The 27,978-nt window shown below is 38.7% G+C and overlaps 1 protein-coding gene across 1 annotated transcript; it reads left to right on the forward strand.

Moving 5' to 3' along the window:
- LOC134799011 (voltage-dependent calcium channel subunit alpha-2/delta-4-like) lies at window positions 1–27,978 on the forward strand. Its single transcript, XM_063771436.1, has 29 exons — window positions 1–261; window positions 596–911; window positions 1,422–1,599; window positions 2,301–2,432; window positions 2,713–2,903; window positions 4,010–4,138; window positions 4,214–4,327; window positions 4,539–4,654; window positions 5,299–5,428; window positions 5,783–5,875; window positions 6,567–6,707; window positions 7,140–7,232; window positions 10,854–10,877; window positions 11,449–11,475; window positions 11,865–11,945; window positions 15,964–16,038; window positions 16,571–16,678; window positions 17,669–17,931; window positions 18,417–18,580; window positions 19,565–19,696; window positions 20,241–20,437; window positions 23,444–23,593; window positions 23,685–23,804; window positions 24,298–24,450; window positions 25,232–25,328; window positions 25,685–25,851; window positions 26,247–26,417; window positions 26,834–26,962; window positions 27,623–27,978. Exons 1-29 carry the CDS (start codon window positions 2–4, stop codon window positions 27,749–27,751), a joined length of 4,080 nt encoding a protein of 1,359 aa, XP_063627506.1. The 5' UTR covers window position 1; the 3' UTR covers window positions 27,752–27,978.

Genomic DNA, 27,978 nt, shown 5'->3' on the forward strand with positions numbered 1-27,978 from the left:
TATGAAAATAACATTACTACTAGTCGTAACTGTCGTCCAAACCGCACTGTGTGCCAAAAGCGCCAAACCGAAGCCTGCCAGCGACACGCGATCGTTAGAGCAAATAATGAAAGATCTAGAAAAGCACGAAGAGTATTTGCTAAGTATAAGCAGGAACAGAACCAACTCCACACCCCTGGGAGTCAGCGATCTGGGTGAAAAGCCGTATGTTAAACCACCGACTAAGCCAGAGAAGAAGTATAAGATTATTTATCCAGACCTGTGAGTTTTCATTGATATTAAGGACTGCCAATACATGGTTCGTACATGGTTGTGATTGTCACAAATAAATGTCATTTACCTTTTAAAACAGTTCCAATATTTTAAATTTTCCAGAAGTACTCGGATTTTTTTTACCGTTGCCAAAAAACCAAGCGCGATCAGTGAGTTGCAAATAGCATTTAGCGGGTTTTTAACTATACTCTCTTACACATTAACATTCGATCAACTATAGGTACGAAAGTTAATACAAAACAAACTATCAAAAATAAAAATATACTCAAATATTTACTTCTGTATTTCTCTACCTGAATGTTAGATCTTCGCTTCGTGTAAGCTGTAAGTACCTAAGCAAAAAAGGCTATTTAAAAAAAAAACCTGAATTTTACAGAATACGAAAATGGGCTCAAAACATAGCTAAGAAACTCCACGCCACAGAAGAATACGTGGTCCGCCGGGAGGCGCTGTTGTCCCGCTTCAAAAACGTCAAGAGCGGCAAGCGAGATGGCGCCGCCATCGTCGACAAGGCCGCCGGGGCCTTCTCGGACCTGCTGAAGAAGAGAGCAGCGGCTGCGGCGGCCATTATGAAGAAGGCTGAGCAGTTACAGAGCAAAACTAAAGCGCCGAAGGGCTACCAATTCAAATACAGCTATGTAAGTCTAGTAACCTAAAGAGTGCAATGCGACTTTTGCGACTCCAACTTACCTAAATATAATCAGAATCGTAATGGAAATATACCGATATTTACTATTTATTTTATTTTAATTTTTATTGCACATCAAAAAAAGTACAAATGGCGGACTTAATGCTTCGTGGCATTCTCTACCAGTCAACCATAGGGCCAAATAGAAAAATGTCAAGGTAGCTATAGCTCGCAAGATGATATGTACTTGTACCTACTGATGATATGTATCTACTTAAATAACTTTAGATTCAAATGTACAGTAATTTGACTAGAGTAGGCGAGGACCACCCTTTAAGTACCTATCCCTATTTTTAAGGTAGAGTTAGACACATTTTCGCAACGTTTTATTTTTACAAAATTTTTTCTTCGGATCACTTGTGGAGAGGCAAATCCCTCTAACCTTATAATACCGCTAAATTGTTTAACATCTTCAAGTTCAAGCTATCTATAGGTAACAAGTTACAAAACTGTGTCACAGAAACTAGGCGAACCAAAGCCATATCCAACGAAGCCAGACGGACACGATTACTACTTCGTGAAACTGATGACGTGTCGAAGCCAGAACTACGAGGTGTTGCACGACAGCGCACATTTTGACGCCAAGATGTCGCTCAACTCCAGCAGCGTACACGTCGCCACTGAGGTGTTTGACTGCGGTAAAGTACACAATTTAGTCAATTTACACAATAGTACCTACAGGAACGGGGGCTACCGCGAAAACGAATTTCGCTAATGCGGGGATCATCATCATCATCTCAGCCATAAGACGTCCACTGCTGAACATAGGCCTCCCTAGGACATAGGTAATTAGAATGACAGAGAAAGATGCCCGCAATTTGCGAACTTCGATTTTCGCGGTTATAGCCCTGTTCGAATGTTACCAAAACTATTATGTGATCTATCTAATCTAGATGCCTATTGGTAGTGTAAGTTGGTGTGTAGTGTTGATGCCAAAGTGTCTGTTAGACCCAGTAGCGTTCACGGCGCAACCGTCCATAACAGTCTTTAGTCGAATCAACAGTTACTTTTAGTGGTAAGGTCGGTCACCTAAAATGGCTAAGCTGTCACTGAGATGATCCTGTAGTAGTATTAAGCCGCGATTTCCCGATTGATGCTCGAGGCATTTATTGCAAAGGCTTTGCTTCTTCATTTAAGTATCAGCTAGAATTGACAAAGTATTTCCTTCGTTACTTTTTACAGTGACAATAAGCTTTAGCGGTTATTATACTTAATTATATTGATTGTCACTGTACAATAAGGTACGAAATGGTCCAAAGATAAATTACTTGGACTATACGTGCAGGCTTCTCTTAGGAGAGTACCATCATTCCTCGCTGCTATGGTGCTTTTTTTTCAGATCCAAATGTTCTCAGTGACATGCACTGGTCAGAAGCCCTAGACACGGTGTTCCGAGACAACTACCGCCAAGACGCCTCGCTTGGATTCCAATATTTCTGCAGTGCCAAAGGCTTTTTAAGACATTACCCGGGTAAGCTTATTGGAGAAAAGGTAGACAGTGCCCTTGCCTTGGTCTCGACTTGGCGGAATAGCGACCGTGTCCCAAGATTTTTAACATTATGTACTTAAATACCAGGCACCCCTATCAAATAATTTTTTCCCTATTTATTGAATTTCTATTGGCCTGAACACGTCCGGATTAAAGGCAAAATGTACCTAATTATTTATTTTGCGTGCTTTCATATTTTATAACTAAAACAAAAATACAGTAGTAATACATCCTGAAAAAATACTAGTACTGAACATTTCAGCTGCCTCCTGGGAATCAATGCAGAAGCTGGACTTATCACTGGAGCAGGAAGACGATGAATACCAGGACATCAGCCCGACGGGCGTGTACGACTGCCGCTTGCGTCCGTGGTACGTGAGCGCTGGCGGAGCGCCGAGGGACATCCTCATCATGCTGGACGCGTCAGGCTCCATGTATAACTCCTCCAACAAGGTACTATAATCATCCCTGGATGATGAGCGACATTAGTCCGACGGGCGTGTACGACTGCCGCTTGCGTCCGTGATGGTACGTGAGCGCTGGCGGAGCACCGAGGGACATCCTCATCATGCTGGACGCGTCAGGCTCCATGTATAACTCCTCCAACAAGGTACTATAATCATCCCTGGATGATGAGCGACATTAGTCCGACGGGCGTGTACGACTGCCGCTTGCGTCCGTGATGGTACGTGAGCGCTGGCGGAGCGCCGAGGGACATCCTCATCATGCTGGACGCGTCAGGCTCCATGTATAACTCCTCCAACAAGGTACTATAATCAAACCTGGATGATGAGCGACATTAGTCCGACGGGCGTGTACGACTGCCGCTTGCGTCCGTGGTACGTGAGCGCTGGCGGAGCGCCGAGGGTCATCCTCATCATGCTGGACGCGTCAGGCTCCATGTATAACTCCTCCAACAAGGTACTATAATCATCCCTGGATGATGAGCGACATTAGTCCGACGGGCGTGTACGACTGCCGCTTGCGTCCGTGGTACGTGAGCGCTGGCGGAGCGCCGAGGGTCATCCTCATCATGCTGGACGCGTCAGGCTCCATGTATAACTCCTCCAACAAGGTACTATAATCATCCCTGGATGATGAGCGACATTAGTCCGACGGGCGTGTACGACTGCCGCTTGCGTCCCTGGTACGTGCGCGCTGGCGGAGCGCCGAGGGACATCCTCATCATGCAGACCGATTCGAACTTTAAGATACGTCAATTAATTAATAGATCTAGAAACGATATGGATTAGATATGTCAGTGTCAAATGTGACGTTTCTTCAAACAAAAACGTCACTTTTGACACTGACACACCTAATCCATATCGTTTCTAGATCTCTTAATTGACGTATCTTAAAGTTCGAATCGGGCAGTTGCTCAGTTGTAGGGAGATCCCTACAACTATAATTAACACCATTTTAGGCCCTTTTGTACATTCGGTAGGAATTTAAGTCGTTAATAAATATAGTCACTATCGTAGATTTTTGTAGACGCGTGAAATACCGATATTTAAAAATATTTGCAACAATGTTCATTAATATTTATGGGTATATTTAAGGTCATAGCCGAGCAGTTCATCTTAGCGCTGCTCAGTGCCCTGACTGATGACGACCACATTAATGTGCTGAGGTTTAACATCACGGTCACGCCGATCATCCCCTGCTTCGGTGAGGACATGCTCATATCGGTACGTATAATAAGCCAAAACTTATAAGTATGGTAATTATAAAGGAGAGGTAAATGTTGCATTTAATTTTTTTAGGCGAATCACATCAACACAGCAGCCATCATGGCCTCGATGAAGTACCTGCAGTTTAAGAATGAGACGGACATGACTGTTGTTTTAACGCATGCAGTACGCACCTTACAGGAGCAGGTAATGTCAACGGCAATATTAACTTTAATATATGGCTGGTCGTGGTAGCTCCACTAATTGGCATTTGATCTGCCGTAGAGTTGTCTAAGAAAAATGCAAAATGAAAAATTTCGGCCTCTTGGTCGATCCCAGCCGCAGTTCTAATAGCAGTGAGGCGCATTGCTCGGTTCAAATCTCATCAAGTTACCTATTTTTAAGTTTTTCATTTCAGCGGGAGAAGCCAGGGCGCCGCCGACCCTGCCAGCAGGCGATCGTTCTTATCACAGACACCTTGAACGAGAATATGACGGAACTCATCGATTTATTAGACCCGGATGGGTCTATAAGGTACGAGTATTTATTTCTCTTTCTGTCGATACTCCTCATTTTATACAATGAATGTCCAGAAAACAGCGTTGATAGTTCTGACCATAACGTGCCTGCGCCATATTTGGTGGTGCTGTGACGCAGACATATTGGGACGAAGAGGTATACGGAGCAAATTCGGCAGTGAGGCTAGAAAGCGTAGTGTACTCGACCACCTTCAAGCTTAATTAAACTTTAAGAGTAGACTTAGCTAACTAACCTATCGGCGCGATTCGGGAAATGAATTAGAGATAAACTAGATACGATATAGTAAAGATATGTGACGTCCCACGGGTAAAGGTACCGTATGGCGGTTGGCGCTTACGCTATTCTTAACGCCGCTTCAATATTATTGCGACGCTATGCGACGTAAGCGCCAGCCGCCAGCCAAGGTAGGTACCTTTGCCGTAGAACGTCATCTTTACTATGTAATATCTAGTGAATCTCTAATTCATTTCCCGAATCGAGCCGTATAGCATCGTACGCTGGATCCGACTGCAAAATCTGTGACTCACTCATTTTTAGATTTTTAATATGATTTTATACTGCTGTTCCCATAAAGATATTCTTCTCAAAATAATCTGATCGATTGAGATCAAAAGGAAATTGTCACCACATGTCTTCAGATTGTATGTGATCTGGCTGCATGACCCGTACGGCGTCAGGGACAACACTCGCGAGTACAGCCTCCAGCTCAGTTGCACCCGAGATGGCTACTTTGCGGAGCTCACCACACACGCGGATGTCACGGAGCAGGTTATTTATCTATGGCAAATATATTCACATTGATCATTTGTGACTCATTAATCTCATTATTTATTTAACTTTTGGGGTCCCTTCTGGATATGCCGACTAAAATCAGTAAAATCACCCAGAAAATCTTTATAGAGAAAGAGCGTTATTTCAGTCTCATGATACATGGAAGTCAGCACTGATGTGCCGTCGAAAAGTTTATAAAATTCCGAAATTTCCGCATTGAAAAATTTGGGAAACTTCTCATTATGTATTTTTGTATAGGGATCGATATTTTCCCCTCCACAGAACTGTAGAAATCCGTACGTTAGCAGTCGAGCCTTTAATATAATTATAATGTTGATTTGTTTTCAACAGGTTTTGCGCCTTCTTCGAGTGCTAGAACGTCCACTAGTAGCGCAGAGGAAGGAACGCCTCACGGTGTTCAGCGACGTCTACGCGCATGTCGAGGTACTTGAAGGTACTCTACATATGCTCATAAGCATGTTAGTCACGCTGCCACAAAAATCTTCGAGATTACGTTTAAGTATAGCCATGCAGAATGCAGAATACCAGCCAACCAGCATGCCTTTATGAGAGCAGATGATCACGTCAATATTGCTGGACAGGTTACAACCACCATGTCTTTTATTAAATTGATATATTCAAACTGCTATGGCATTTAGGTACAAATGTTCAAGTAGTCATTTATTATTATAAAATCAGACTTATAAGTCTGTTATCTGAGGAAGCTTAAAACAAGAAAATGCCCTTTATTTATAGCGCTAAGAATACAAGGCCTGTCTCCAATTGCGTACGTTACGTGAGAGTTCTCTTAAATCTAGAGTTCACGTTATATATGCATATTTTCCCAAACACTTTCATGATCAGGATTGTATTCGTCATAAGGTTAGGTGGGGTAAGAGAAACATACTTTATTTTTCTCGGGATAAGAGAAACCGTGAGAAAAGTCCTTTTACGTACATATTTTTAAGTTAATTTCATTTATGAATCAGCTTTTTAGTATTATCATTTAATTTATATTTAATATCTTAAAGTATCTCTAACTGTTTATTTTCCCTACAAGTGTCCTCCTTCCCCCATAGTTCCTCTTAGCCCACCTGCCCTTATAAATATAACTGTTCTATTTCCCTGTTCTAAGGATCCAAGACGCAGTGAAGTCCACTGGATCGAAAAAGAGAACGTAGAACAGAGGGACCGCTACTTCGCCCTGCGGCGCGATAAAAAGAAACTACTCGATCCGGAGCAACTTATGAAGGATTATATGCATTCAGTTAAGCTGGTAAGTATTTTCTTTTTAAAGTTCCATACCCAATGGGTAAAAACGGGATCCTATTACTAAGACTCCACTGTCTATAGATAGGCAGTTGAAATTTTCACAGATGAATCTCTGTTGCCGCTATAAAATACAAAAAAAATTAAATAAATATTTAAGTGGCGCTCCCATACAACAAACATGATTTTTTTTGCCGTTTTTCGCGTAATGGTACGGGACCTTTCGTGCGCGAGTCCGACTCGCACGTGGCCGGTTTTTATTTGTTTTTCAACATTGATGTAGTATGTAGGTATGCCGATTATTTTGGGAGTCTATTACGTGGTTATATTAGTACCTCGTGTATCATTAAGTAGGTACCTAGTTACATAAAAATGCATAAGACAGTATTATATTTTGTAAATTGCAAAGTTATATTAAAATATCATTTATACATTTTAGGATCAGTATGGGCAGTATTATGAAGGTCTCGATGTGGACTATCGCTTGCAAATAAGCGTCTCTGTACCTGTATTTGAAAACACCACCATGGAGGTAAGTACCACCAATAATAAGTGTGTTTATAAGATTTCTTTAAATTGAACATTTCATAGCGTATTAAATAATCGATTTAACTTAAAGGCCTGTGCACACCGGGTGCGTGTGCGTTGTAATATACACATCCTTATGAGAGACGACACACCGCTGGCGTGAAGGGTGCGTGCGCGGCTCAAACATTTTAGCGCACGAGCACATGCACGTCTACGCTCACGCAGCCGGTGGCTCTGCCTTAACCCAAGGACCGGAAAACCCCTCTTTACGCTTAATCCTATCAATTCGGTAACCCAATCGATTCGGTTACCTTATCATTCGGTAACCCTATCATACTGTTACCTGATTGTAATGGTAACCTTATTGAAACGGTAACCCTAACCTTTAACCGAGTTAATCTCAAAACCCCATCGCGATAGGGTTTTTGTTAAGGGTTTTTAACAGGTTTTCATTCAGTTATGGTAACCTTTATTATCGGTTGCTTACTGGTTTGCTACATTAAAGTAGTTTTAGTGATGTGCCGTCAGAACTAAAAAAAAAATACTAAAAAAATTGTTTATTTTGTTTACTTTATTTATATTTTGTTGATTTTATTGACTTTATTTATTAAATTTATTTAATTTAATTTATTTATTTAATTTATTTAATTTAATTTATTTATTTAATTTATTTAATTTAATTTATTTATTTAATTTATTTAATCTATTTAATCTATTTAATCTATTTAATCTATTTAATCTATTTAATCTATTTAATCTATTTAATCTATTTAATCTATTTAATCTATTTAATCTATTTAATCTATTTAATCTATTTAATCTATTTAATCTATTTAATCTATTTAATCTATTTAATCTATTTAATCTATTTAATCTATTTAATCTATTTAATCGGGGGGGGGAAAACTCATTTATTGTAAAATAAAGTGTTATAAAATGAATACAAAACTAAAATTAAGTACAACTAAAAACTAAAGCTAAAAACTAAAAATATTTATCAAAACTTTGCGCCCTTGGTAAGGTGCCCATCACGCAGGCAGCGTTCCCGCGCTGGATTGCTATGGCCAATTTAATCTATTTAATCTATTTAATCTATTTAATCTATTTAATCTATTTAATCTATTTAATCTATTTAATCTATTTAATCTATTTAATCTATTTAATCTATTTAATCTATTTAATCTATTTAATCTATTTAATCTATTTAATCTATTTAATCTATTTAATCTATTTAATCTATTTAATCTATTTAATCTATTTAATCTATTTAATCTATTTAATCTATTTAATCTATTTAATCTATTTAATCTATTTAATCTATTTAATCTATTTAATCTATTTAATCTATTTAATCTATTTAATCTATTTAATCTATTTAATCTATTTAATCTATTTAATCTATTTAATCTATTTAATTTATTTAATTTATTTAATTTATTTAATTTATTTAATTTATTTAATATATTTAATTTACTTATTTTAATTATTTTAGTTATAATATGTGACGTTCCACGGGAAAAGGTACCTTATGAGGGTTTCTAGTTTCGGAGATATTAAATGTTTTGTAAAGAGGTGAAAAAATGCTCAATTTTTTTTTATTGTGTGATCTGAAACCTTAATGCGTAACGTTTGTTTACCTGTTTTTATTTTTGTTATAAGTTAGTTATAAGCCTAGTAATGTCGTCTCAGAGTTTAGTAGAAAAGGTACCTTATGGAAAAAAGATTGAAAATTCCCAAAAAAACTAGTCAATACGGGAAAAGAAGTTTGGTAGAGAACTGTATTAGCATTCTGCAAAACTAATTTGATAATTTCAGTTCTGGTTGGGGCGCCTCGCAAATATTATAACCGTACATAGACCGACATCACAAATCCAAGTAGACTGCTATTATACCAAAGTTACTCTCGTCAAGTCTTTCTTAACTAGAATAATCTTCATTTGGTTTGGTCGCATGCAGTAAATCAGCCATTGGTTTGCTGAAAAATGCCAATACCCGACGCATTACCTTATGGAATATCTGAGGTCATTGAACCTCAATGCCGCTTATCTTCAATAGCAACCGAAATATATTATTGATAAGAAATAGACGATTTATACCATCTTAACCTCAAAATATTATTAGTTTATCCTAACTGTTCCATCATCATCATGCCTCATCATGTAACTTGACCACAAGGTACCTTTTCATTACATACAAATTATTGGTCTTTTTTAAGATTATTATGACGAAGAACTAATTAAATTGGGGGCAGTTTAATGTAAATTAATATTTTCTATTCATAAAAGATAAACTGTAGGTAATATGATTGATATTTTGTAGTGATGTATTATTAGATTTATTTCCATAAGGTACCTTTTCGTAAATGTATGGAGCAAATACTGTTATTGTTATGTAAGTTTAAAGTGGCATAAGGGGTTAAATATAGTATTTAGTTGGGGTTTTAGGATTTATTTCATTTGAATGACAGAATTTCTTTCATATGTGCTCAGAAAAATTGATTGTGTGTCACATTAAAAGTAAAAATATTCAATTTTGTGATTTTATATGAAAAAGTCGCAAATACATTTTCACCTCTAAATCGGTATTGTTTTTTGCTTAAACTGTCTGTCAGTGTCGTTTTCTAATAGATAAAATTTAAATCTTGAGAGCTCATTGCAATCAATCGTGAAAATGAAATAAAACTTTATTTTCAAGAGATTGGTTAGTATACACATAAATCAGTCGATATCAAAAGTTTCTATTTGCATTACAGAACAAGTCGCAATATTTTTTTAATCTCAGATATATAAGGTATTATTATTTGTAGTCAACTATGTAACCTACTTCAGGAACATAGTTTTTTAGGCGGCTAAACTTAAAACTTCTCTATCGTAAAGTTGCTCATTTCACAACATTATTTTCAAAAAATCATATCTCTGTAACTACGCAACCTAGAAGGTTGATCTTTTGTGTTATCGATAGCTTATTTATTGTAGATTACTGGGGTATGCATAACTCCATACCCGCCATAAGGTACCTTTGACCGTGGGACGTCACATATAATAATATTTATAATAAGAACACACCACACAGGTAGGTATAAAGATAAACAAAGGAAAGGCAAAAAAACTTGTTTGTGTTGGAGCCGTTGGAGGCTTCATAGACCGCCCATGCCAACCTCGGTTATTCAATAATAAGTTGAATTTAAGTGTGCGTAAAGATTACAATCGTTTGAACTGGTCAAAAACCTCATAATGAGGTAACTGAATAGACTGGGTTTTTATTTCGGTTACCGGTAACTGTAGGGCTACCGCCAATACCGAAAATCGTCAATTGCGGGCATTTTTCTCTGTCACTCTAATTACGCCTTCATTGGAGTATAAGAGTAAGATCCCCGCAATTTGCGAATTTCGGTTTTCGCGGTAGCCCCTCAGAGGTTAACTCGATCTGATACGGTTACCGAATCAAAGTGTTACCTTATTAAGCGGTTACCGTTATGGTAGGGGTTTTTATAAACACCTCTAAAATAACCCTATGAAAAACCCCGGTTAAGGTAACCGGTTCCTGTCCCTGCCTTAACCCTAAATGGCTCTACTAATAAAGTTTTGCTGTAATATCCTAAGTACATGCTTTCATTTCTTTTCAGAATGTTACCATCACTCTAGCCGAAGTAAGAATTTATTTATTGATCTACCTAAGTATTTAATCAAAATGTTAATTTGTAATTTATTGGTTTCATGGGCTATGGCTACATTGGGTTTACCTTTAAATTTAAAAATTATATTAGTGTGTATAGGGAAACTTAGTACTTATTATATCGATTATTTTAATTCAACTAGTCAAGCTGCCACAAAAATCTTCGAGATCACCATTGTGTATTGTTATATCTAGCTAGCATGATACAGATTTAACTATTTGTTATGGCTTTGATCATATTTTGATACGATTTTGATGATAATGATCGCTCACGCACCAGCGAAAGAAGAGAGTAAAGTGAAAGTCGTGCGTGAGATGCGCGCCAACCACCAAGATAAGCTTCAAGGTCGTATCAAAACCAGTTCAAACCCGTCACAATTTTTTAAATTCGAATCGTCCTCCCGCACCGTTTCACTTTCACTTGCAAAGGAAATTACTTAGGTAGGTGAAACAATAATTATGCTCTAATCTATTTCGTACTGTACAACTTTTCATTATGATGACTGCAATGAAAATGATTGAAACGTTTTTATTTTATCTTTTAGGAATTACAAAGGCAAGCAACACGAACGGTAAGTGGTGCCTCTCTTTTGTAATCCATACTAATATTATAAATGCGAAAGTGTGTCTGTCTGTCTGTCTGTTACCTCTTCAAGCTTAAACCGCTGAACCGATTTAGTTGAAATTTGGTATGGAGATAGTTTGAGTCCCGAGGAAGGACAGAGGGTAGTTTTTATCACAGAAATCACCCTTTAAGGGGGTGAAAAGGGGGGTGGAAGTTTGTATGGGGAATCGATAAAAAGCAGATTGGATAAAAAATAAGCTACCCAAATTACTAATTCCACGCAGACGAAGTCGCTCGCGGGCAAAAGCTAGTCATTTATATTTTTACTTGACTAGGGTTATAGCAATTTATAATTGCATGTCTGTATTATTCAAAGGTATTTTAAATCCGTTGCAGTACCCAGTCAACCGCCTTCTCGGAGTGGCAGGAGTTGACATACCTATCGATCACTTGAAGCTGGTCCTACCCTTCTATCAAGTAAGTAGGTAGTTGAATTACATTCCCGATCATAAATATTACATTAGTAGTTGGATTACATTTAGGGTTGCCAGATCGAAAGGCGCTATTATCGGGAAATAATATCTATTTTTCGGGATTTTGGGACTTATTCGGGAAAAAAAACATTCAAATTAAAGTAATTGTATTAAAAACAACGATATTTTACATCATTGGCACTACGTCAGCTGCTCTGCCCATCAGAGGTTTTTATTTAAAAATAGTATAAATTCTTTGAGAACATGAACAAAAAAAATCGTACAGGCAAAATTATTGTTTTATAATGTGAAGCTGTTTTTCGGGACAGTTTTCACTTTGTCGGGAATCGGGAACAAATGATAAAAATCGGGAGAATCCCGCCAAATCCCGACCATCTGGCAACCCTAATTACATTCCCGATTATAAATATTACTACCTACCTGTAATATACCAGTGGCTCTGTCCTAGCGACCCCGATGGGTTTGCCATTTTGAAAATTCCAAAACAGTTTATAATTACCGAGCTTTCTCACAAAATTTCGCGAGAAATGGCTGAGAAATGCAAGGACACTTTAAGAAAGCATTTTAGCCTTAGCTGAAACAAAGACGCTTCGCTCACTCGATATATTCTCGAAAATCAGGCACCTCATCTTATCAGCTTTAAGGATGTAGAAAAATACTACTAATATACATACAATAGAGTTTTTTTTAAACATTTATTTACATACAATATATATACAGTGGTACTACTAAACGAAATTAATAACTAGCTTAAATCTAAAATAGGCCCTTGAGGCATTGTACCAAGGATGCTGGCGGCATTTCCTCGCTGTATCGCAATGCTGATACGTTGTGCGAGGTAGCCGCCAGCTCTTCGGTCACCAGTTACGTCAACCAGACGCTAGAGTTAGGTCACTCTTACGAGTAATTTAAAGTTTAAAAAAAGTAGATATCTAACTATCTATAAGTATGTTGATGGTACTTACTAAGTACAGTAAAGAGTGCTTCAGTACTTTGCATGCCACAATTATCTCTATAATCTAATATTTAATTGAACGCGTATTGCACGTTCACAAGTGTAACTAGGTGATAAATTGATTAAATAGTTATATTTAAACTTCCGGCTATTACTAGGAAGTATACTCGTATGGCTTAACCTGTGATTTAATTCATTCGCTGTCAAAAATGTGCTTTTTTAACCGAGTTTTGTAACAATTTTTTTCTGTATGTTCACCGATTATTCCGATTTCCGAGGCCCGTGATCCGATTTGAGTAACTATTTTCTGTTAAAAATACTTTAAGAGCTATTGTCAGTGAAGTAATCGCCACTTTTGTTTATTCTCTAACTGAGACTGCGAGACTGCATGTGGAAGAAAGGAGAGTCCTACACTTCTCTGAAATATGTATGTCTCTTTCTTTTACCAAGTCATCCATATCCCAAAGATTGGATTTTATAAATCTATTCTATAATGGTATAGTTTGCATCATGACAATGACACATTGCACATTATCATTGACCGAGATTAGACATCTACTTATACGCCATTATGTCCAGATTCAATATTAACATATTGCGATAATGGCGTGATTTCATATTCATAGATAACACATATCGGGTACCGCGTATACTTTGTGTTTTCGTTATCAAAACATATTCATACTGCTGATAAATGATAATATCACGTGTTCAGCCATGACTTTAAACAAATCACATTCAGTAATAAACAATTATAATACAATTAATTCAAATTAAATGTCTTGAGTCGTGTGTCGGTTATGCTTTGAGGCCAGACCTCACCGGATTAGTATACAGCACGTCTCTGGCTTCCTTGCGGCTCGTATCGAAACGGGATGCAACACATTTAAGACGAAAGTGGACGACGGCCCAAACCGCCTTTCCATACAAACGTAGTCCCCATTCTCCTCTCTGGATATAGTCGATATTATGATATTAACATTATGAGAAATAAATTTTATTTCATTGTAAAAGACAGTAAAAGGACAAATAAATAACTTATGAACTAAATACATCTATGAATAAAACTAAATTAAAACTAACAACCCTAAATATATCTAAAATAAAACAAGGAATATAAAAACTACTGAAACAGGCCTCCACGCGCTACCCCCGGCGCAAAGGTGCCCATCACACTCGCTGCGTTACCGCGTTGAATTGCGATGGACAGCCTTTGCACCAGGAAAAACCCGGAGCGCGGGTCAAGGCCCCTTTCTTGCAGGCGGCGACCTACTTCCCTAAGGAAGGTTTTTGCCTCAGCGCACCAACAACCGGACGTCTCTACGGCTACTGGGACGAACAGGTAATTGGTGAGTGCTGAGTACTTTCGGTGTTTTTGTAGGGCCGCCACCTCAGCGGCTGCGCCCGCCGCCCGGATGGTGCGACAAAGGTGTGAGGGGGCAAAAGTGCTTACACACGTAGCGTCCCATAGTAAGCACTTGCCTTTTTCCCATGGCACCAGTGTCAGACCGTCATTATTGAAAATATATTGACACAATTTGATTTACGAGTATATCAACTCCAGTTATTTATGATTCGTTTGTTTTTTTTCGAATTTTTAATTATCATAAGAGGTAGGAGAATTTAAAATTCAAACGAAGCGGCATAGCTAAGTGTCAATACACGTCAAAATTGTGTCAACATATTCTCTATAATGTTAATATCCAGAGAGGAATATGTGGACTACGTTTTTATGGAGAAGCGGCCGCTCCGCTTACCTGTTAAGTGATGGTAGGGTACCTACCAAGGGCCCAACGTTTTCTGTTCTCTTTCACGGCGCAGCAACTAGTATCATTTCTCTCTCCTCGCTCTTTTAAAAATGCCGTTTGCCAAAAAAGGACAACCATACTGTTGACAAGATGGACTTCAAATCAAGTGTTGCCTTTTGTGATGCGCCCAGATGTATGTGTGCGTAAAAGCGTATATGTGTGCTCTTTTAGGGATGTGAAAAGTCGATTTTAATCATGTTATATATCGATAAACGCTACACAGCGGAACGAAATAGCGATTAATTGAAGCGTCAATATCTTCGTTAAACATAAACATAATTGAAATGCTAATGGATAATGAATATATTATAATATAATAATATAATTCAATTATTGCGGAACACCTATTTTAGGAGGTATTTATGTATTTTAATTAAATATCTGAACTTTCCCTTGGTTCCCTGCTGGGGCGTGACTATAAAATTGTGATCTGATAACCACAATAAAGAATAAAAGCGTTTTGTTCATTTTAGGTACCGTTAAACCTTTGAAGTAAAATTAAAATTGCAAGAAATGTCGATAGTTTATCGATATGACTTTATCGACATGGCTACAGCAAGGTGGGCCACATTGTTAATCGTACACTAAACAAAAGTGGCAACAGTGACAGCTCGCTGAGACACCGTCTCTATATATTATAAGTCTATGGTACCTACCTAATAAGTACTACGCAAAGAGGCCGACCTGCATACGCCCGTTAATCCATTAATTTATACCTTTTTTAATATATTAGATAATTGAAATAAATTGTACGTCATTGCATTACTCATCTGAGATTTCGAGAATCGTAATCAGCTTAACAAAACCACACTGAACTAAATAAAGTAGGTAGGTACCTCTCCCTTGGACTCTTGTTATCGCTATTGATTTATTTTTGTTATTATTATTAATGTTTTCCTCAATACGACCGTGAAATATATTTTCCTTATTGACGAGATACTATGTCATAGACAAAATATGTGTCTCTTAACTGTAAACTCGGATAAATCCATCTGTCAGATTATGCGATTTTGGTATTAAGAAAATATAATATTTGTTGAGAGGGTCAAATTTCTCCAAGTTTGAATTAAGTTAAGCGACACATAACACATCCCTATTTGGTAATATTTCAAATTTATTACAACAATACTCACGAGATCTACAGCTCAGAGAGCCACTAGTTTGAGATGGCCTAGCTAAATAATACCTACTACGAGTACTACGTCGATTAATTGTGAGATCATTTGTTTTTATTTTAGGTGGGTGCCGGAGGTAGGCTGTTCATAATAGACCACAGAGGAAATATTGTACTGCACGAAAATTTAAACCCTACGGTGAGTTTTATACATACATTACATACGGGTGCATATATATAATCTCGTTTATATCTTGGAGGGGAAAGCAGAGATCACGTATTTCTACTTGCTAGTCTAACTATGATTTTGCCATATTTCTTTCGAGTCTCGCTACGAGGTGCTACGCCGTAGACCGTCGCAAATTAATATCGTAGACACCTATAAAACAAGTTACTGACAATTTTTTTGGTGTTGTGTAGAGTATTCAGATATTTATTTGTTCTTTAATGTTATTAAGAAAGTCATGGTAATTAATCAATAACGAAGATGTTATATTTCAAGGAAGAAAAAACAAATAAATACATGGGTAATAATTAAGTAGGTACACTGGTACAGTCACCAATTCGCCATCAGATATATCGGAGAGGCTGAGGTGCTCAAACATATTAGAGCACGCACTCTAGCGCCCTGACAATTCAGACGTGTTCAGATATCTGTGAGCATCTCGGCCGCTCCGATATATCTGACTGCGACTGTAATTAAACTTAACACTATAAGTTAATTATAACAGTTCGATGGCGATATCCTGAAGCCGGGATATCGGACGGTGGACTTCCTAGATTTGGAACAAGAGGCAGAAAGTCATGTACCAAGACCATACCCTGAAAAATGGATTAAGGTAATTATATTTATCCGGCATCGTATGAAACAGGAAGCTGCGATAAAAGTTTGATCGTCTCTAAATTATTTTATAACCTTCACCAAGGAGGAATTTTGGCCGAAGGGTGTCAAGTTTCGGCGGTTCCGCGGCCGGCTCCCTGACACTGCGGGGTTGCGTAATGCATCGCAGCCATAATGTGATTTGTAGTGTTTAGTTTTAAAATATATTTTTATAATATGTATGCTAGTTTTAAGGTATTTATGTATGGGCCACTAGTTGCCTGAAATAAAAATTTTCATTCATTCATTCATTCATTCATTCATTCATTCATTCATTCATTCATTCATTCATTCGAAGCTACAGCGGCTCCAACCCTACACCTCTGCCTCGAGAAGATATAAATCCCCCCTCAATTGGAGGAGGGTATCCCAATATGGGACCGGCAACAAACTCGGCGGGACACATCTTTTCAAAACATTATTACATCTTATAATTAACATGCATTACGAGTAAATAAGAAATAAAGTTAGTAAATTTTAAAGTCATAATGTATTGTTTGTCATATTATCATTAGTCCTAAAACTGTAACCGTTAACTTTTCAGGATTTTCGTAACGTTTTCATATATATAGGTTAGGTTAGGTTTGTTTTATGGCAAACGAAAAGTAACGCGTTTCTGAACCAAACAAATTATGACTAAAATGCGAATAAACAATACATTATGACTTAAAACTTTTTGGGAAACAATAGAGACCCCAATCAGACACATTTAAATATTTTGATAAACTACCTAACATAAATGTTGTACCCACAGTGTTGGCCGAAATGTTAATGAAATTAACGATTATTGGCCATTAACCATTATAAATTGAACCGTAAACTGTAACCGTACGTTACGATTTACGGTTCAATTTATAATGGTTAATTGTGAATTACAATTAACAGTTGGTTTGGCCAACACTGGTTGTAGTACCTACGGTCCCATAATAAACCTAACCAATCCTCAAAGTTCCGTAGCCGGATCCTAATCAACCGCACCGAAGGCACCGAGACCCTTGCCGGCAAGTACATCTACGAGCACGCCATGCGAGCCCTCATCGAAGAGCGGGAATATCACTGGAGAAGAGTGCATGACCACTACACGGTTGTGGCCGTCTTGCCTCGGCATCGGCAGCCTCATGTGGTGCCCGCGGCAACTAGGTTTACACAGAAGATGGCGCAAGAAGCAGTGAGGGCCCTGACTGACCCTGATTTTGTTGTCCAGCCAGATTGGTAAGTCATGATCACTACACAATATTTGATAGATAGATAAATCATTTATTGCCACAACAAAGGTTAAAATTGCAATTATTTTTACACTCTTAAGCTATACTTAACCTAGACAATGTACCTATGTATGAATGAGCTCAATTACAATTACATGAGTTACGTGACAATAGGACAGTCTCAGCTAATGTGCTGGAAGCCCGCCTTTACTGCGTGGTTTCAGCGCTGGTTTTCATCTTGCCCGAAATTGAGGCGGTGGATTTGATGCTTTGCCCCGTCACCAGTGGTCACCCGCAGTATCTACAGTGATTCCGCAAGCAAGGCTCAGAAAACGACATGTGCAGCGTACATGTGCTAAACATTGCCTTCCACGCCCAATTACTATTATAGTAGTTCCCTACCAAGTCGCTTTCTATATTATATCGCTATCTACCTCTATTATCTCTGGCTTCACTTCTGAATTGGCATTTTGACTTGTTTTAATATTTCAGGTTATACTGCCAATACGTGCACAAAAAGTTCGACAGTCCAAAGCTAGAGCTATTGGAATTCTTGGAGCGTCGTAGACACAAGCCGAACTTTCCCATGAAAAGACTGGAACACATATTCTCGCCTTTTCTTGACGGGTCTGGTGACCTGGAAACATCGTATCAATGTGAGTATTTAGATTGTTGTGTGTGTGTAAAAATTGTGATTTCATAACACGATTATTTCCTCATGATTAAGCGCGACACGCGCACGTTCACAACTCGAGGGCAAGCAGCCACGTACTGCTTGCCCTCCTACCTACATTGAGCCTACCTACTCACTCATCGGGATGAGTGAGTAGGTATTAGGTATAGGTACTGTGTGCGTATGAAATCGGCTTGTTATGAAATCACAATTTTGCCTTGAGCGATCCTATCCCATCACCTCTGTCCTTCTTTCAACTATGCGGCTATTAGGACTAGGGTTGCCAACTTTTTTTTGGTGGAATATAGTATTTTCCAGAATAAGGAATAAAAATATAGTACATTCCAAAAAAATATAGTACTTTCAGATAAAATACTAAATATGAGTGTAATATACGTTTAATCGGAAATATAGTATTTTAGCGTACTATATATTTTTCCAAAAGTATATAGTACAGAGAGCCAAAATATAGTACAATACTATATAATATAGTACGGTTGGCAACCCTAATTAGGACTGTGGACCGCAATTTTACCTTCCTACTCTATGTAGTGACTAGTTTTGGGTCACCGCGGCTAATGCCCGACAATAGTTTTAAAATTTGGTGCCGATAGATAGATCTGAACTATTCTTTAACCTCTTCCTATAAGCGTCATTAGTGACATTACTAAAAGACTTGTAAGAAAACTATTGTTATGTACCTACTAATGTTTTGTTTTTTATGTGAATTTAATAGTTTAAATATTATTTAATCTTCATATCACTCCCTTAGCTGACCAAGTACCCGCACCTTTTTCATTACTTACACAATTTGTTGCACAATGTTTAGTTAGATAAATAGGTAGTTATTATACCTAAGATGGACTAATTACCTACCTAACCCTTATATTATATTATACCTAACTAAGAACAGGTGTAAAAAAGTAATGAAATAAATGCATTTGTATTTGTACTTGTTAATTGGCAGGTGACGAAGAGTTGATGGCGCGAGTGTCTTCGGATGCGATTGCAACCGAGACCTGGGCGAGTCGCCAGGAAGGGCCGGGGCTCAACTGTACTGAGTGCTACTTCGGCTCCGTCACCGCTTTTGTGGCTACGGGTGAGTGCTTATAATGCCTCGTCCCTGACTTACCCAAAAATACTTACCTACCGAATATGCGCTTGAAAAAAATACTTTAGGAATTCGCGGGAAAAAGAGGTTGGTTAATGGTTAGGGGTCGTCCAGAAATCATGTGATCGTTTAGAGGGGGGGACGGGACGGAGGGGGGGTAAGAAAATATCACGAATGATCACGATGTGGGAGAGGGGGTCAGAGAAGATATCACGTGTAATTTTTTTTCAAAGCTGAAAGCCAAAAAACAACAATATTACTCAAAAATTTTATCAGATCAAATAATCCGCTCTATTTTATATACGTATTTACCCAATACAAAAAACTATCGTACCAACTTTAAAAAATGAAAGCTCGCATTGACGCCATGGCCTTGATTGCTTAGCGTCTAAAGGCATCATAATTATCACCTGATTTTGTGGCAGGGGTGGGGGTGCGTTAAAATCACCAAAAGGCCAAATATGATCACATGATTTCGGGACCACCCCTTAGATCCTGGGTGATGTTATGTTAGTTATTTACCTGTTTTCAGAGAGCGGGTTAACGCGTTGGCAGCACTGGCACGTTACCGGCTCAGTGAATCCCCCGGACGGCGCACTGTGGGCGCGTGGGCCTGGCGAACCGTGGTACGTTCGAGCAGCCGCATCACCCGGCACGCTCATCGTGCATGCTCCAGTCGCACCGATCCGGCTAAGAAGGACCACTATGACGGACGCATGGCCGCCACCGGTAATTTATATACGTTTTTATATACCTACACGATTCACATCTAATAGCACAGATTAATAAATAGTTACTACGTAACAGATACTTCATTCCCAAACAAAAGCGAAAATACCTACGCTATAATAGCCTACAAAACCTTAATAATAATACCTGCTGCTCAGGACAAGAAGAAATGTACCATAAGCACGCGCACAAAGAGTCGAGACTGTGTTGCCCGCCGTGCGAGTCACGTGCTAACGCGTCATCGTAAGAATGCGCTAGGGTTGTAGGCATCTACCTATGATGATTATTGTAATAAAACGAATGTTGCGGATCAACCATATTTTTTATTAGTCAATCAAATATGTTTTAGTTTTATATAATGATTTATATTTTTTTCCCTTCTCGGAATTCTCTGTTATTAAATTTTATAGTTGTAAATATCCTAAATTGCGTAAATAATTTTAATAAATACTCAGGAGCAAAGCAACGGAAAATCAACGGTTTTTAAAGTTGTAATACGGTGCTACCAGGCCGATTAATTATTACGTCGTCAAAATTATTTAAAAATACTTTTTCTAACCCTTCAATATAATTCTTAAACGTTTCAGGTGGGACCTTTAGCCCGCCATAAAAAGATGAATCTTTATTATAGGTTTTTTCCTTTGACTTTTACACACATTTACTGCACAATAATTACGTGGTTTCGGCATTTCGAAGCGTAAGCGCGGGAAACGTGCGGTGCGAGCGTTCAGGCGGGCGTTCGGCGGCCCTCTGTCGGTTGTATCGTCGACGATACGCCGAGCGGTAGGCATATAGCGCGTGGCCTTGAGCGTGTGACGGAGGCCTGCTAATAGTTGGGGCGCATCTACTGATCAACTACATTTTAACTATAGTATCCTGTTTCCACAGTTGGAATTGTTGGAAATTTTAAATTCCCTAGAAGTAAGCTCGCCCGCTACGATTCCTGCCGTTTATGAATTTAAATTCTAAGGTAATTGGTCAGTACCTCCTTACAAACCCGGCGATGCACATTACATAGTGATTTGATAGTGATGAAGCGAAAAAATCGACTTGTCTTACAAAGCTCGATAGGTCTTGAATTTTATTAGATAATTTCAATAAGTTTATTGGTAAAACGATTAGTCGTCGTAATTTGAGACATTAAAACTAAGAAGAGTAAAAAGTCGCAAAGATTTTTTAACTACATACATTATAAAAACTTTTACAAAAAAAAAAGAAAACCGACTTCAAAAAGGATAAAATAAAATATAATCCGTTTTTAAGTATAAAGTCGGTGCCAAGCCAAATTTGAAGCATACCATGATTTTAGGGTGATCCGATAACAATGTTTGCCATAACAAGGATTGCCTTACACGACAGCAATTATCATACTTTCTGTAGATACCTAAGAACCCACTGTCAATCCACCTTGGCGCAGTCCGTACCATGTTTGTCGGTACTAGTATAAAACCAATGCGATTGCTGATATGTTTTTTAAAGAGGAATTTTTACTATTTTTCGAACTGTCCATAGTACTCAGGTGTGGGATTGGGACTGAGTTATTTCCCGCCTCTTATCCAGAGAACTTGATTTCAAAATATAAAACAATTCAAGAACCATCTACAGGGCTTTAACTTTTTACCTGCATGGCAAATTTCACCAGTTTACATGGCAGTTGTTTAGCTGAAAAGGTGACAAAGAGACAGACAGAATTACTTTCACTATTATAATACCTATTAGTACAGTTGTAATGTGATTTATAGACATAAAGCTGATTATTTTTGACCGGTATTGTTACTATTTGTCTTGGCACCGACTTCAAACATATCAGTTAGTAACGCATATACTTAAAAACGGATTATATTTTATTTTATCCTTTTTGAAGTCGGTTTTCTTTTTTTTTGTAAAAGTTTTTATTTTTCCATTTTTAATTGTAAGGCATTGTTAACAGCTTATGAGTGACGCGTGACGCATGAATGAAAATAAAAATGATGCGTATCACTAAATTCGTAATCATTCCTGTCACTACAGTGCACAAACACAAAATCCATCCTCCGCCCCGCCACTGACCCAATCCCTCAACCCCCAGATCACTCAACCTCACAGCACATCAACCCCTGATCACGGAACCCCGCGACCCTGAAGCCTGAACCACCAACCCTTCAACCGCCATTTCCCGACTCCTCAGTAGCCTTACCATAAGTTTAACACTGACATATTCGCTAGCGTGTGCGTAACTTACTTTCTATGCGTCTCGCTCGTACTGGCATCCTATTAGTGCGAGCGAGATGTATAGAAAGTAAGTTACGAAGACGATAGCGAAGATGTAGTGTCAAACTCGTGGTAAGGCTACAGTTGTACTTCATCAAATGGGTTATTAACGGGAGGAAATGTTTGAATTACTATAAAAAACAACGATGTCGCCATACTCGTACCTTTAAAAATTGAGGAGTTCCCTCATTTCCTTCTGAATTCCGTCACCAGATTATAACCAACAATATTATGGGAACACCTTGGAGGTAACTTCGTTCAAACAAAAAAATAATTACTCAAATCGGACCACGGGTTCCGGAGTAATCTACACTTATAAAATCATCATTTATCATCAACAATCATCATCATCAGGTCCACTCCATCAAATTGGTGGTTTTCGAGAGAAAATGCTCGAGTTGCTTAAGAAAACACCCAAATCACCCTACATGTGCATTTAAAAATTGAGGAGTTCCCTCAATTCCTCATGGATCCCATCATCAGAACAGCACCAGATTAATGTGGGACCACCTTGGAAGTACCTCCTTTCGAACAAAAAAAGAATTACTCAAATCGGCCCACGGGTCTCGGAGTAATCGATGAACATACATAAAAAAAAAAAACATAGCCACAACCGAATACAGAACCTCCTCCTTCTATGAAATGGAAGTCGGTTAAAAATTTTAGTAACAACATGATGCATTTCTGATGTTTTGTTGACTTATTCTACTGGTTTTGTACAATAAAGTGTCAATACTTTTTTCATTATATTTACAGTTAGGAGAGCAATCAAAATGGCTGACAGCAGCCCAAGTGCTGGAGCTGCAACGAGAGAACGAATCAGAGAAGGCAGTGGTCGGCGTCGTGGGTTTCCACTTCCATCCACAATATCTGAGAGACGTGCTGAAGGAGTTCACTGACTTTGACGTGAGTGGACTTTATTTCAAAGTCATATGGTAATTTTTTTACCCTCTCTGTTTCTGGCATTATTTTGCCCTTTAAATTCTCGTAATTTCAGTATACGCAGGATGAAGACCCTTTGCACACAACGTGCGACGGTATTTACTGGTTGTGTCTGCTAGTGGACGACGGTGGATGGGTTGTGGCTGCTAATGGAGACACGTACGAAGATATGGAGGTAATACAGGGTGTTTTTTCAGCCGAGATAGTGTTGTGAAATCCTAAATTGTAATGACGATACAGGAAAACTGTCTAAGAAAAAAATCTCGTCTTAGAATTAAGAACTACAATTCATCATTGACAATCTATTGATCCCGCTTGTGTGCACAGAAAGCTTTTATTTGTGTTATACCTATTCCGGAGTTTAATTTTTACTTCAAAATATTTCTGCATTCCTGACTCGTCATAGGAAGGTGCTTCTAATCGTCAGCAATAATCTACCAAGAACAAGGAGACATTAGCCACTGAAACTCTCTGTGAACTAAAAATGTTCATTTAATTTTTAAACTCCAGAAGTGTCATTTTATACCCGGTTTATATCCTGCTGTTTAATTTTGACTTTGAAGTATTTCGGCATATCTGACTTTGCATACTTCCAAACACCTCCTACCACATAAAAAAGAAATTGTGACTTGCACTCTTGGTGACCCAAATATTTCTGGATTGTTTAGAGTCACGAGGTGCCACTCCGGCGTCACCTAGCCACGCTTTACCCGGCGGCCATGACAGTTCTACTGAAGCAAAAGGTGTTCGAACTCAACTGGATCCACGACTACCAGGCCGTGTGCTTCCCTCCCGCGGAGGAAGAGATGTCAGCGGGGCCTGTGAGTACATCTCCAGTATCTTCATTCTATAGGTACTGCTATGTTCCATCGCCTGCTTAAAGAAACAGTGTTCTATCTCACCTATTCACGTTTATTGGGACATGCAGAAAAAAATATAACAGCTAGTCAGTGTCCGTCCTGAACGTGTACTTTCCTCCTGCGAAGGAAGAGATATATCTGCTAGCTCCGAAAGTATATTTCCAATATATGTACCCTTTACTATGTTTATTCATCTCCTGATCAAATGAAGAGTGTTACCAAGCCGTGTGTTTCGTGTTCTGGCTTCCTCTCGTGGAGAGAGAGAAATCAGTTGCCCTGTGAGTATATCTCCAGTATCTTCACTCTATTCTGTGTTCCATCTTCTGGTTAAAAGATACAGTGTTACTAGGCCGTGTGCTACCGTCCCACGGAGAAATACATCTCAGCAGGCCCTGTAAGTTATGTATAAGCCATAAGGTAGGTATACCGCGGGTGAAGAATAAAGGTGTTCAATCTCAACTACATTCTCGACTATACAAGGCCTGTGCTTCCCTTCAGAGACCGTCAGTTTATGTGACTTTAAGAATGTTTTGTTGACAAAATAATTTCTCGGCGAAGTTTTTAGGTAAGTACAGTCACCTGCAATAATATGTTACATAACGAAAGCCGCAAAAATATCTAACCGACCTTATTTGTAGAGCCATAAGAGCGTCTCATATATTTTTGCGGCCTTCGAAGAGTAACATATTATTGCAGGTGACTGTACATGACTGTGTTTAAATATTCTAACGTGTTATTTCAGATAATGCCTTCGATATTGAGGTCAGTATGGCACGCCACGAAAGCTGTAATCCGTGTGGCTAGCGAAGCTCTTCTTATATTGGCGGTCTCCACGTATGGTGAGTTTTTATCTACAGCGCAAGAGCAATAATTTACTTAATTTGTTTCTGAGACTTCGTTAAAGACAATAACGTTATTCATAAACGCGCTAGAAACCTCAATTAGCTATTAAATGACATTTTTTCGCCAATCTGATTAAATTGTCTGATCAAATCAGGTGGTGTGGACTGTGGACGCCACAATATATTGACGCCAATTTCTTTTCTGAATCTGATCAAATTGGTCAAACTAGAAAAAGCAAAACATAAATTAACATAGATTTAGGCTTGTAGAATGTTTATTAAAGCTAATATTATATATAAATATATTAAAAAAGTTCTTATTTGTTTTTTTATGTGTGATCCTCTCTTTCAAGGAACTCTGGTGTCTGGTGAAACCGCGTTCGAAAAAGAAAAGCGGCGGAGAGCTACGAAAAAGAGCTTCGAGCGCGAGGCTTTCGACCGACTCTTCGACGAACGCGTGCTAGTCAACCGAACCAGGATCGCTGCGTGCGATCGATCGCGACCATTTTACGTATTAAATGTAAAAAAAAAAAAAAAAAATGTTTATTTACTTTCACAATAATCATCTTAAAGCTAGTGATTGGAACCTCCTTTTAAGCTTTAAAGCCTGTGCCAGGAGGTACCGCTCTTCCTTATCTGGAGAATTTTAACAGTATTGTGCTACATATGTGAGTAAGTAGGTATATTAACTTGATTAACTTAAAGTTACAATAAAGATGCTGAAAAGCTATATAGGTACAACACATGCAAAAAGGTATAAATAAAAAATTGTAATAAAACAGATCAATATCCAAACGTAGGTAAAACATAAAATATAAAAATAAATGTAAGAAGCATAGGCTAAAGGAGTGGTAGGGAAAATCAGTTACTTTCAAGCTTTTGACTTCTGTTTGAAAAATTCGACTTCTGTTTCAGCGAGCAAGAGCTTTAAAGGCGTTTAGCCGTCCAGTCGACGAGACCACCTGCGCGTGGCCGGTCGCTGGTGCACTGCTACCTCATACTAACTTGCTTCTACTGGCGTTGTTCAAACCCTGCATGGAAGCAAGTGTACCGACCCCGCCACCCGACCCTATGATCAACCAGAAGGTAAACAAAACTTTATTGCAAGGACATAGAGATTACAACCGGCTGGTAGATGAGACGCTTTGCACGTGAGCGGTACCATGTGCAATGTTTTTACCTCATACTAACTTGCTTCTATTGGCGGTGTTAAAAGCCTACATGGACGCAAGCGTACCCTATGACAAACCAGAAGGTTTCGCTGTCACGCACCAACTGACTTCTATTGGTGATAACTATACCTACCTTCATGGATGCAAGTTTGTATGCCCCGCCGCTCGACTCTACGATCAGCCAGAAGATAAAATGTTTGCAATATGTTTGCTGGCTAACCTAGCACGCCGTCACCGGCGTCACAAAAGTGTAAGCTACTAGGTACAGTTAGAGAAAATTTCCGATTTCCATTTTTATTACTCCGAGTTTCACCTGACCTTTTTAACCAGGTGGCGACAGAAGACGAAGACGAGCCTAAAACCGTCCCGTCAGCAGCGCTGCTGGCGTGCGCGCGCAACGTCGTGCCGTTAGCTACTCGGCCGCCGCACACCGCCTGTTTTCCACATCGGTACCAAGAGGTACGGATTTATTTAACCCTTTGACCGCTTAGCGCCACTTGCACCATCTCACTAACCCGGGGTTAACCCCATTAAACCTGGAGTTACCATGGTTACCAGTACAGTTTCACACTGGGTTATCGATTTAACCTGTTAACCCTGGGTTAGTGGGATGGTGCAAGTTGCGCTTAAGGGCCACTTGCACCCCATTAACCAGCCATCCCACTAACCCGGGGTTAACCCGTTAACCCAGTGTCAAATTGTACTGGTATCCATGGTACGTCCAGGTTTAACCGGTTAACTCCGGGTTAGTGAATGGTGCAAGTGGCCCTAGACGTCAACAGACACGCGCCGCTACAGCCCAATATCAACCTTCGTGCATTGCGACAAGGTTCACGATTCGATGACGCGCCACGCATGATAGGCGTGGCGTTCAAAGGGTTAATATGTAGATTGTACATGTTTGTACTTATTTGTTCTCATAAATATCTCTAACGTAAAGGCAATTAACTAAAAATGTAATAGTAAATGTTTTAATCCCTTAAACAGCTAGCTATTTTCTTCTAGATATATCTAATAGAAAATAACTTCTTTACTAACCGCATAACATACGTGTAGACCTATAGTTATTATGTCATTAGGAAAGGTAAAGTTCGGTAATAAAATGTTATATTTTTTCAGGAGGAAGGCTACCGGCAGTGCGGTCCGTGGTTACCGGACGTTGAGCAACCAGACGAGGATTCTGCCTACAACACTAACATTTCACATATAATTTTGTTTCTAGCTCTTTCTGTGTGGCTAATTGTATAAGGGCTTCGGGCCCAGAATAAATTATTACCTACTACTTCGTACACAATTGTCACTCACTACTAATATTTATCAAGCACATACGTCTGCGCATGGTATAATAATATACTCCGCCTGGTACTCCATTCCCGTCTTTTCTAGGTCACCTAACTGACACAAGCCTACGTCATCATGCGACAGCGCTATATGATAATATGCGATAGCGCTATATATAGCGGCCATGTTGTTGT

Source organism: Cydia splendana, chromosome 17 (genome assembly GCF_910591565.1).
Source record: "Cydia splendana chromosome 17, ilCydSple1.2, whole genome shotgun sequence".
In the NCBI taxonomy this organism is placed as follows: Eukaryota; Metazoa; Arthropoda; class Insecta; order Lepidoptera; family Tortricidae; genus Cydia; species Cydia splendana.

Bases quoted from the DNA above. Each gene is read 5' to 3' on its own strand.
- LOC134799011 (XM_063771436.1), top strand. From the start codon at position 2: ATGAAAATAACATTACTACTAGTCGTAACTGTCGTCCAAACCGCACTG. The intron at 16,679-17,668 runs GTAATTATATTT...CAATCCTCAAAG, and splicing joins ACCCTGAAAAATGGATTAAG to TTCCGTAGCCGGATCCTAAT. The intron at 23,594-23,684 runs GTGAGTGGACTT...TCGTAATTTCAG, and splicing joins AGGAGTTCACTGACTTTGAC to TATACGCAGGATGAAGACCC.